General features: G+C 38.1%; 1 protein-coding gene across 2 annotated transcripts in view; it reads left to right on the top strand.

Annotated features, from left to right (window-relative positions):
* Positions 1-5,201: 5,201 nt before the first annotated feature.
* ppap2d (phosphatidic acid phosphatase type 2D) overlaps positions 5,202-12,626 on the top strand; it is a 28,895-nt gene continuing 21,470 nt past the window's right edge. For both annotated transcript variants that reach the window (XM_084744456.1, XM_084744455.1), the window contains exon 1: positions 5,202-5,449. In XM_084744456.1, coding sequence (XP_084600582.1) covers positions 5,242-5,449 — 208 coding nt within the window. In that variant the 5' untranslated portion in view covers positions 5,202-5,241. The remainder of the gene's footprint in view (positions 5,450-12,626) is intronic.

Here is a 12,626-nt window from a genome sequence, read left to right as displayed (position 1 = left end):
TTTGGCTTAGGCATGAAAACTACTTGGTTAGGTTTAGGCACCAAAAACTACTTGGTCTTGCATAGCCACCTAAAGAAACTTTGTTTGGTGTATGCATGAGCTCATCTCTCATCTGGCATGGCGAGATAATGGAGAAAAAGCATCAAACAAAATGTCACAGTCAGATTAGTAGTGGAAATTTAATGTCATGATATGTTGTTTATTATTTGCGCTTCTTGAAACTTCCCACCTGTATCTAATCTCAAGTTGAGGTCACTAAATGTGGTTTCACTTTCTCCGTTTGTACTTTGCCTGGGGAAAGTTTCATGGCAGCAAAACAGGATGGGTTTTGGTTCAGGTATGTGTCATCACACTGAATAGAGGACTCAGCGAAGAAGTGATACCTGTATGAGCTACCCTTATGACTGGCAGTGGTCAAGTAACACAATAACAACCAAACATGCCCAGACTTGGTGCCGACTTTAAGGTCTTTAGAATCTTTAATGTCTCTATATGTACTGCAGATCAGTAGAGTAATATTTTAGTTAAAATAATGGCTAACATATCATTTGAATTAGAGGGGAAAAGCAGAAGTACAATTGTGTTTTTGAGAGTCAGCACTACTATCCAGTCATGTGCATCTTAAAAACATAGTGAGAAATCCCTCGTGTTTCTGTGATGACAGACATGAAGAAAATGCTGAGGACAACAAAATTGTTTCAGCAATTTTGTAGCTTAGTTCTGCATTTTCATGGGATTTTTATCACTTTCCACACAAAAGCCAAAGCCAACAGTATAATGATGGATGAATCATAGTTTCATTTCAAAGGCACAGATGAAAACCAGTCTTATCAATCTTTAAAAATGACGCTTGTACCACCACTGGTGAACTGGGTGAGGATGGATATCCGAGAAAATGGGACATTGATACTGTAAAAAGTGACACATAACGTCAAAGAAGAATGGAAAATCAGATCGGAATTGGCTGGAAGTGAAGATACCAACATGTAGGTGTCATAGTCTGGCAGTGACTACAGTACATGTAGTAAACAAAACACAGCAGTGGTGGAGATATTCAGAGTATTAATAAAATAATCTTTTACAATCTTTTAGACATCTTTTACAGGCTACATAGTACAAAATGACATCAAATCAGTGGCGGAGTAAACATTGTGACTCAAGCCGTTTTAGATCCTCTTCTCAATGACTGCTGTTCATACATAGTATGTTTACTTCCTCTGATTTTCTGCCCACTAAATGATGACTTACAGCCATCTAGTGGATGTGAATCAATAATGCACAAAACAGAGCAGCCTGATGTTAGAATAGGAAATGTCAGCATATAAAACAAATTAAAACATGCTTCATCACTCCTGGCTTACAGCAAATGTGAAAGTGTAACACTGTAAGATCTCAAGACGCATGAAAACTGGTGTTCCGTGTCTGTTTTTATTACATCAGCAAGGTATTTCCAAAAGGTGAAGCACAGGTAAAAATAGTGCTGTAGTGAAGACATGTTTACAAATACCTATACCTAGTAAGACTAATGAAAAATAATAAATTAATATAATGTATTAGTAATAATACAACCACAAATCCAAAAAAGGCAAAACATTGTGTAAAATGTAAATAGGAACAGAATGCAATGATTTGCAAAACTTTTCAACCTACATTCAATTGAATACAGTACATAGATATTTCATGTTCAAACTGATCAACTTTAATGTTTTTTGTAAAAAAAAAAATATATACTCATTCTGAATTTGATGTCAGCAACATGTTCCAGAGAAATTAGGACTGTGATGGTTAGATTAGCACTGTGATAGTTTGAACACTCAGTAAGCATTTGGGATCTGAGGACACAAACTGTTTTAGTTTTAAAAGCTTTTTTTTTTTAAAAATCATTCTGGTTTGATATACATCAACTGTTAAACAGTTCAAGGTCTCCGTTGTCATATTTTGCATTTCATAATGCACCACACATTTTCAATGGAGACAGGTCTGGACTGCAGGTACCTTAAGTATTTTATTTCGAAGCCAGAGAAACATTGTTTTTAAAATGCTGGACTACTTGCCAACACAGTTTTGAGCAGATGCATATTTACAAAAAACAAAAAAAGTTTAGCAGTTTGAACAATTAATGTTTTGTCTTTGTACTGTCTTAATTTACAAGTTGAAAACTGTTTGCAAATCATTGCATTGTGTTTTTATTTGTTTTACACAACATCCTAACTTTTTTGGAATTGACATTGTAATAATAACAAACTGGAAAAATAGAAAAAAGTAAGAAAAAATCCACAAGCACTTTAATTTTTTTTTTCTCTTGCTCCTATTTCCAAGACAATGTTGCATTAGGATAGTGAGGGTTCAGTATTTTGTCTAAACATAGTTGAAACTTAGATTTGGAACTGTTTGGTGTATTTTTGTTTGCATATTAACTTGGGAAAAAATTGAGTTCATAGTTTGGACCAAAGACACTTGTTTGATGTCAGGCCACGCCTTCTAATTTACACATAGCTCATAAAATACAAATGAAAGAAGCTAATGAAAAACCAGAAAAGTTTTTATGTTTTCCATCTTATTTGCAGTTTCCCATCTCATTTGGATTAATCAAATAATACTCCAATCCTCCCAACAGAGGCAGAGAAACAAATAATCTCTTTTCAATGTAACTCAGTGAGAATATGAAATGGGAATAGAACATTTAGAGTAGAAATCATCAGTCAGTTAGTTGAATGGCAGAAAATTAATCAGCTAAGATCCAACTTTATCAATTCTGATGTAAATTCTTGCGCCATTGTTTTAGAACGCACAGAATATGAATAAGAAAATACACAGAATAAAAAAAAACAATAGAAAATTAAATATGAAGTAAAATATAAAAAATAAAATGTATAAGGAGTAAGTGCAAAATAACAGTGCATGTAATAGAATAACAATAGAAGTTAAAAAAAAGTCAGCTAAATTAAAATAGAAAAGTTGTATTGGCAATCTCATTGAAAGTATTTGTAGTGATACTGAAAATAAATTTTGCATCTGATATCAAACCTAATATCGTACATGATAATTATAATAAAAAATAAAAGATGATATTGCCCATGATAGTGTACATAATATTGCTCACACTGTAAATTGTAATCAGCAACTAACTGATTAATAATTTAGATCATCTGAACAATCCATTGATTAATTGTGCAAATAATAGTCAAATTAATCCACAATGAAAATGATCATAAATTGCAGCCTCAGTTACATTGACATGCATCAAACAACAGTCAACATGTTAACAGTTTGATAGTAAAGACAAACCTTTGAGGAGAGATGAAGCAGCTGTGACTCTGTCTTTCCACCAGGGGGCAGGAAAACTCTTACTACACACAGTGAGCAAGGCAGCATCAACACCAGCCACAGGCTCAATGGCATCTCCAGCTAATTGATTGATTTAGGAGATAAATGTGTGGCAACATGCATTTCACGAGCTTCCATTTACTTCTAATACACTTACTGAGTCAAAGATGAGACTTCAATTAATTTGCTTTATTGGCATGAAAGTTTGGCGCCAAACATTGCCAAAGATTTAAGGACAATAATAAATAGCGTAAAGGACATAGAGTACATTTTCACTAATAACACCGACATCAAAGTCAAACTCTTTAAGTGTTGAAGTAAACTAAACGTTTGCTGATCTATAATCTTTTGTTGAGATAAGATGCTTTTCTTCTTTAGGTAAACTTGAATTTTTGAGTTTTTTTTATAGTTACATCAAAAATTGTTCATAGTGAACCTGATTTATCATTATTTGTGTCCTGCAAGTGAAAATAAAGTAACCATTCTTCACTAACAATTCAGTTTACTCAACAATTTTGAAAAAGATTTTTGGGGTTCCTAAAATGTCAAGATTCAAGACTATCTAAAGGAGTTTTATCTGAGAATTATCTGAGCAAAAACAGTATTAATTGGTAAAAACGTATTAAGAACTTAAGAGTTTGAGTTGGGCTCAAAACTCAAAACTCTATTGAAGAAAGTTGCATAGAAAGTTTGAGTTTTCGCAGCTCTTTCATTTTTAAATTGCATATATCGCTACAGTAACGATTAATAAAATAAAATAAAGAGACTGTATCAACATTCTAATATAATTAATGTATCTAAAGAGATAACGAGATTAGAAAAAAAGACAAATAATTTTTGAAATACGTGATTAAGTAAAATAAAATAGAATAATAAAAATAACAAGAAAATGGCATGTCATGTGTGGGCTATAGATTGTGTTTTGCCTGTCTGTATATTTGTATGTCTGTCTAGTGCATTGGCAGACAGTCAAAGACCCGCAGTCAATATTGTGGAAAAATCAATCTGCCAGGCAGTCTTGCATGTTGAAGGCCACTGATAATGCAATAAATATGATTATATATATATATATATAAGTTAGACTGAAATGACAACTTAGAAGGCTACGTTAATTGTTAATAAAAAATAGAAAATTGAAAAGTTTTGCTGCTCTTTCATTCCTGCATGGTTTGTCCAAACTAAAACAAGATCTCCTGATATAAATCATTATTCTGGGGAAGGGCTTTTGTATGTGGGACGTGTCCTCCTCGCATGGGTGGGACAGTTTACTGGGACAGGAGACATCCCAGCGGAGAGGACCAGTCAGTATATCCAGCTGTCAGGTCAGGTGGATCGATCATGTTGTGAGCTGCAGCCCGTCTCATCGTTACGCATCGATTTTGACCGCGTCTGTTTTTTTACAGCATCAAGTCAGTCTGAATAACACCGGAAGTCATGCGGCTTTTCAACGCAAATTGACGTTTCGCACTCACGCGACCTAGAAGAGGACTTTATTTTGAAAGTGCGATTTAAGTTTCATTCACGTGAATTTGACATAAACGTGAGCGCGAGTGTGTGTTTGGGACGTTTGGGACAGAGTACAACACGCTTCCAGTAGAAAAAGTTGGCAGAGAGGTTCAAGCGAGTTGAAGTTTACTTGGATGTTTTTGTTCCCTCCTTTTTCCCCCCGTTAGGCTCGTTTTGATGACAAAGGTGTAACGTTACCTCAGCTTACGGCTGGTTGGTCGGTCGGTCAGTCGGCTGGTTGGCCAGGGTCTGCTGCTGTCAAACTTTCGTTAACATGGATTTGTTGCACCGACGACGGATGAACTGAAAAGTTTGGGAATTTCCATCATTCACCAGCTTCGAAACAGACAAATTTCTGCTACTTTTTTGTTTAAAGACAAGTTGTCATTGTTGTTTGTAGCTACAGACATGCAGAAGTTCAACTCCACCGGCACCCACGGCAGCACGCTGCCCCGGGACGCGGAGCTCCAGCTGCGCTTAGCTGACAGCGGAGGTGCCGGGGAAGGGAAAGAAAACGGCGCTGGGAAGCATTTCCTCGCCCAGCCTGAGGAGGACAGCTCGTTTTGCACCAAGAGGAAGATGCTTGTCTGTTTGGATGTAATATGTCTGTGTGTCGGTAAGAATATTATTTATCTTAAATTAATGGCTCTGACCCCAAGCAAGCAGTTTTTTGTCTGTTTTTAGGGGACGGCTGCAGTTTAACAACCACATTTCCAATTTTCTCTCCACGTTATAGCATTGAATTGACAGTAACTAACTTTTATTATCGTCAAAGAACCCACACACGACTGTCAGCGTGTCTTTTGGTTGCACACATATGTCAACACCAGCTTTGTGGATCCTATTAACTTTTTGGAGGTTAGAAGGAGGTTAAACGAAACTGTGAAAGAAAAAACACACCGTTTGGGGATTTGTTAAAGTTAACGAAGCTGCAAAGCATTTTTCCAGAAGTCAAATGGAAACTGTTCAAACAGGCAGAAAACTTTCAGCTCGTTCCCCTCGGTGCACATGGGGGCAGGAGGGAGTGAGGGAGAAGGAGGGGGAAGGAGGGAGGAGGAGGGAGAGGAGGGGGCTCAGCTGGCAGGAGCAGAGTTGTCCCGGGAATTCATCTGTTCCCATGGTAACCCCCAAAGTTCCCGGGAGAAGAACGTGGGAATCGGGATAAAAACATGCCCCCGTGCCGAAAATTAGCTCTGTTGTTCAGTGAGCGCTGTAACCTTTCTCAGTGCAGGATTACTGAACAACATGCAGCCACAGATCATTAACTGTTCTCAGGCCTATAATTCAATAACATTGATCAGCAGCTTTCACAAGGAGAAACGTAAGTAACAACATGTGGACAGTAACTCAAAGCCATAATAAAGGAAAGGCCAAAATAAGTTTCTGGGCCCAGTGAGGTGCATTGGATTTAATTTATTCAAGGTGGTCCAAATGCACATTTGCTGCTTTGCAGGGGTATCCTGTCCTGTCCTGCCCTTTGCTCCAGCAGCTCACAGCGGGATACACCTATCAGCTGTGCCCAAGTACCTGATTAAGTCGCAGGCGAGTTTAGGCCGAGCATGCAATAAACCAATCAGAAAGTCGGGTCTCATCACCTTTAGGAAGCAGGTGGGCCAGCAGTGCAAGCTGTGGCAGCATGATGGCGGATTAACCAGGAGGAAACAAAGAAAAAATTTTTTAAGCAAGGAGACAGGCTTGTGGTTCGAGACGGCAGTCTCTAAAGCAGCCTCTGAAGAAGGAGCTGGTAGGCAGGAGTGTTAGATGAGTGAGGAGTCAGGTAGAGGGGAGACTGCACCTCAACCTGGCTGAACACCCACCTGAGCCGGATTGAGCTAAATCTTCAACCTGTGCACAGAATTGCACACAGATAATCCACCCAGCATCAGACTGTGACAGACATACAAGTACTGTTTTCTCCTGGGGTCGGACTGGTCTCGTGGTCAGAAATAACGATAGGCTTTTTTACATTTTACTGGCTAGTTTTAAAACGTTGAAACTCAAGACTACTTTCAGGACCAACAAGGACTGCCTGCTTGCCCAGGGCAAGTAAAATGGCATGTCAGACCAGCAAATCAAGCAACTCACTTGCCTAACAAATGATTAAAAAAAAAAAAAATCAAACTACAGTATAATCAACTATTTGTTAAAGTAATGTTTCCTGTAGAAATGGCAGAAACTCAAATATGGAGATTTCCTGCTTTTCTCTGTTTATTATCATATTTAACTGAATATCTTTGGGTTTTGGACTGACAAAACACTTAGAAAACTGGATGGACATTTTTCATTATTTTCTGACATTTTATAGATGTGGCAGCCCTAGATTAAACGTGACAATTCACTTTATTGCTATTTCGTAACTGCTAATACATAAGCCAATTTGTACAGGGACAAGTAAGAATTGAATTCAGGTTCATTTTCAACCTGAGCAATTTTGCTGCTCAGGACACTTGTGAAAAACGCCAGTATTTGATGTCCTGCGATTGAGACTCACCAGCCAACTATCTTTCTGGTGCGTTTACGAATAGCTTGAACAAATCCTACTGTTTCTACCTTTGATGGTGTGTTTTCAAGGTTTGAAAGGTGCTTGTATATAAGAAAAAAGGGCTTGAAACTGCTTGTAAATCTAATTAAATTACTCCCAGAATGTATTGCTACCTGACTGAATAGTTAGCTTTTCAGATTAAGAAATAAAATAAATAAAACATAATTTAATGTGAGGAAGATGTGAAATAATCATCCTGAGTGTTTGTATATAAGTCTGTAATTTACCTCAGCTCAGTATCATGTGGGCAGAATTTTAATGATATACTGTAGTTTTTCTGATATAATTCTGTGTTTTTGCTTGTCACGTTAATCTGCCAAGAATCTAGTGACTGAAGCTGTCAGAGAAACGTAAGGTTGGAAAAGGAACAATATTTCTCTCTGAAATGTTGTGGCATAAAAGTTTGACAAAGTGGGAACACTCCAGTGAAATTCCAGTGCCCCAGAATTGTTAATAAGTACTTAATTACTTCCATATGTTCAGTCTAGTGGGGAATTATCTGAAATGAAAGCCCAGTTTTAATGTGGCACCTGCTGTATGGACTGTGGTATTTGGTGACAAACTCTAGGTTTGTAAGTTTCATGTCGTCATGTCACATGACTGTGGCAGGGAAGGGAGCATCAGTGCTGTGTGACTGTGTGATTATTCGGACCGGCAGCAAACACGCGAGAGGCGGAACCCGTCTAGGCAGACCGACAGGTCTCAGCCTCGTTGGCAGTTAAAGCATAGGAAGCAGACTGGCAGACAAAACGACAGTGTTAGACAGTTAGTTTCATTGCCGTGTTATTCTTAACCCCTGCAGGTATGCTATTAGCCGTTCACTCTGCACACTTCTCTGCGGCTTTGTTTTCTGCTTAGGAAGTGGCTAGTGACCCGGCATCAGTCAGCACAACGGAGGAAATGGTCTCTCTCAGTTCTCCACACTGAGCACGCAACTTGCTTTCTCACAAAATTGCGTCCCTTGACCCCTCTTATCCCCCTCTGACTAGATTACAACACTGAGACTGAGTCACTGAGCCTCAAGCGAGGCACAACTGAGAGGATTTACAGAGTCAGTGAGTCTTGTGACTCAGATATTCTCTCGTAAAGTTCACCTTCTTGGTGTGGATGTAACAATCACAGAAGTCCTGTTTTCATTTGATAAGGTTATCCATTTTCACATGATGGTTTTCAACATTAGATAAGTATTGGTTTTAGAGTTTGATGACCCATTAGGTGTTGTTTCTGTGTAGCAAAAACAAAAACACAAAACAGTGCTCAAGGGCTGCAACTAACGATTATTTTCACTGCTGATTAATCTGAATTATTTTCTTGATTAACTGATTAGTTGTTTGGTCCAAGATGATGTCATCAAATGTCTTTTTTTCCCCACAACTTAAAGATATTAAGTCTATTGTCATAAAGGGTGAAAGAAACCAGAAAATATTTGCATCTAAAAAGCTGTAATTATTTTGAGTATTTTGACTTTTTTCTTATGAAATTGCTCAAACCAATTAGTCAGTTATCAAAATAGATAACGATTAATTTACTAATTCTTCAGCTCTTTACAGTTTTATCAAGCGCAACAAGACGAGCTGACAAAACAGGAGTTATCACTTCAGTATAATAACCACAACACCACCTGTTCAACAACATGTGGTGAATTGTTCAGTATACCATATGTTAAGGGTGTCACGATTCTTCAAATCCATGATTCAATTTAAACAGTCTTTTAATCGCTGTCATTTTTAGACCGTCGAGTCTTGATTTATAAAATTCAACAGATCACTTTCAAATTCTTTTCTAAAAGATAGGATATATCATAGGTCTTCAACAGGGAGCCTGGGACCTGCAGCATGTCTGAAACTACACGGATCAAACATATTATTACCAAGATAAATCAGCAAAAAAATAAACAAACAAACAAACAAACAAACAAACCGAAAAGCCTTTAATTTAGCTTCATATTATTGAAACATGTAGGGCAGTTAGCTGTATCATTATCCCAAGTGTACAGACACTGTGAGCCACAACAGATTGTTTTGTAACTTGACGAGCAGGAGACTCTGACAAACCCTCCGCCTCAGAAACCACCAGTGAAAGTGCAGAGGGTGAGGCTTACACACCTAACATTAGCCATGCTACAACTGCTGCTGGGTAAGAGCAAACAAGAGAAGACACAAAAATATTCATTACAGTATATGTATTGGAGGGTCCCTGCTCCGCCTCAGCTGAGGGGTCCACGGCCTGAAAAATGTTGAAGACCCCTGGTCTATATGGTATTAAGTATTAAGTATTGTTTTTTCTTTTACTAGTTAATTAAATCAAAAGCTTATTTCAACTGATTTTTCATTTAATATTGAAATCATGATAGCTCTACTATGTGTACTGAAATTAGAGCACAATATTTAAGTTATATGGTACAATATAAAGTATTGTTAAGTCCATTCTGGCTACTATTAGAGCTTATTAACCATCAGATTACTTACAGATTCCTGGCTGTCTGGCTGCATCCTGCCTGTCTGTGCTCTGTTACCCGTCATGTCAGTTATCAGCAGAAGCTTGACCTTGACTCATCTGCGCTTGTTCTGCTGTGAATGCCATCACTTAGTGAAAATGAATCGGGCCCTTCATTTAGCTAAACCCTCTTATCTCCGACTAACCCAATTTTCCCTTAAAAATGCCATCATCAGATTCCCTCAGACGGTTGACCCTCCGGCATTATTGCCTGCAAAGGGGCTCATTCACTACTGTAACTGTGGAATTTCACCCCGAAGCATCCCATCCTCATTATGTTATCAGCTGAAGAGGGATTCCACAGTGATCGGAGGAGGTTTACACAGTGTGTTTTAGTATTGACAGCACATTTAACATGCCGACATTAAGTTATATGAACTTTACTGTGGAATTCTGGGACACTGAGGACATTATAGTTTACTGGGAACCCCTATATGGCCTCTGTGAATCCTGGCAGTGTTGTTTCCTGTGCACTTTTATGCTATGCAGAGAAGATTAAGCTTGGTTGCTGTAATATTGTATGTTGTTGAATAATTAGCACGATTTGTCTAGTAAATGTGTCCTTTTTTAAAAGCATTATATCTTATGTCTGCCAGCAGGCAATCGTGATAAGAGTAGGCATAATAATATGTTAATTCACTGCACTTGATGTTCTCTGCAATTAGCTGGAAAAAATGTGTGAGTATATCAGCATCAGCAGTATCCTTATTACTATCCCTATCCCTATTTTAAACCATATGTTATTGAATTTACAGAACAATTACTGCATATTGCATACTGCAATTACATAAATATGTTACTGTGATATAAAATTACCTATACCATGATGGAAGATTTTGGCCACGTCAACCACCTTTAGGATAAAGGTATCTAACTGTTATTACACATAATAGTTAGTTAGATTAATTGCTACCAAGCTAAAGTTAGCTACCTGATACATTTATCATTAGGACAAGATTGTGTTTCTTAGTATTTGCCTGCGTAGGTGGGATTGTGACTGCAAGCATACTTTAACCTTCTTGATGCCAGAAACGTTTAATGCTTGGTTTTTAATATTGTTCATTTTTGACTATTGTGTTATTTCTAGCACAGTAACAACATAGCCTATGAGTAAATAAACGTCTCAAATAAGGCTTTTGTAAAGATTAACACACTAGTAAGGGCATGACAAACAGTCTAGAAATATTTTCTTATATTTTAAATGCACTATGCAGTTCGCTAACAGTAAAATAAACTTAATCTGAAAAGTCTGTGATGATTTTTTATTTTCTTTTTTTATTTTACCCGATAATGAGATAATTATGCTAATTACATAAATTTCCCAACATGCAACAAGTTGAATTTCAATCACGAAGTTCATAGAAAAAACCATAAATTTCCAGTAGACCATTAACTGAGGTTTTGCCTCAAGTTACCTGATCAGACTCTTACTCAACACCAGGCTTGTCTGACATTGTTGCAGACAGAAGGCAGTGTTGTTTATGGGGCTGTTCTGACACGCACATGAGGGATGCTTCACAGAGATGGATTGTTCTGGTTCAGCTCAGTGTTAGTGAGTTCCACGTAAGCTGCTGGATGCAAGTGTTTGCTTGTGCGGCTGAGTGTGTGCGTGCATTCCTCGTGGGGCTGTAGGGGTTTGACCGGGGGAGAGCTGACAGAATCTGTGCCCTGTGGCTGCATCTAAGATCTAGCGTCCAGCCAACCCGAGGTCAGGAGGTGACGGGGGTTTGTCATATCTGCCGAGCGTGCAGGAACAGGCCTCCCAGGATGCACTGCTGTTTTCCTCCTGCACAGGTGGTCCTTACTCTGTCATCACCCCAATAAAGCCAGTTATTGACTCTCTTAAGAGTAATTGTTAAATTATTGGAAGTGACACTTGAAAGCCCACTATTAGCTTATACAGCTTAGAGGAGCAATTGCCACGAGGCTTGACCTTCTTGGAGAGGTTAATTGTTGATGTGCACAAGATGTTGGGCCGGTTTAAAATAGTACAAAAGAGAAAAATGATTCACACTACAGTCAAAGCTACTATAAGCAACTTTCATGTTTTGTTGATTTTAGAGTGCCCTTTGGACAAAAGCTCCATAATTACCACACAATCTAATGCCAAAACTAAAAATATTTAAATAAAAATCTCCTCTTGCCTCTTTTTAATTGGCTAAGGTACTACTCACTGTAACTTTGGCTGGGAAAATGTAAACACAGGCTCGTTTTAAGGCCTTGTTATGTCGATAATATAGAGGCATCAGTATTAAAATGAGACAGTTTCATGATCAGTTAAAAACTACTTGTAGTAGCTTTAAAATGCATGGAATTGTCTATTTAAAACAGTTGTTTTACATTTTTTTTGTGCCTGGTGGCCTGGTAGGCCGGTTGTTAAAGCTGTCGCCCCATATACTGAGGCTGTGAGACCTCTGCAGCGGTTGTGGGTTCAACTCTCGCCTGTGGCCCTTTACTGCATGTCATTCCTTGACTCTCTCTCCTCTTTCCTGGCACATCTTCAGCTGTCCTATCTGAATCAAAGGCATAAAAGCCTCAAAAATGTACCAAAGAAAGTACCCAAGGCACAACAAAAGGCAAGACAAAACCTCGAGGCACACCTGTTTTTATATTAAAGCAAAATAGCCTCTATATCACGTCACTCACACGTCAAGCTCTCTATGAGTGTCTGTTTTTTTTTTTTACTAGTGCCAAACAGAATTTGACAAACAACTACGTATCCAAAATCCAGGATGTCTTACTTCAGTTAAGTAGA

This window comes from Lutjanus erythropterus, chromosome 19 (genome assembly GCF_056507025.1).
Source record: "Lutjanus erythropterus isolate fLutEry1 chromosome 19, fLutEry1.hap2, whole genome shotgun sequence".
NCBI lineage: Eukaryota > Metazoa > Chordata > Actinopteri > Lutjaniformes > Lutjanidae > Lutjanus > Lutjanus erythropterus.
Note: the sequence above shows the minus strand (reverse complement) of the source record. Positions and strands in the feature narration are given on the sequence as shown.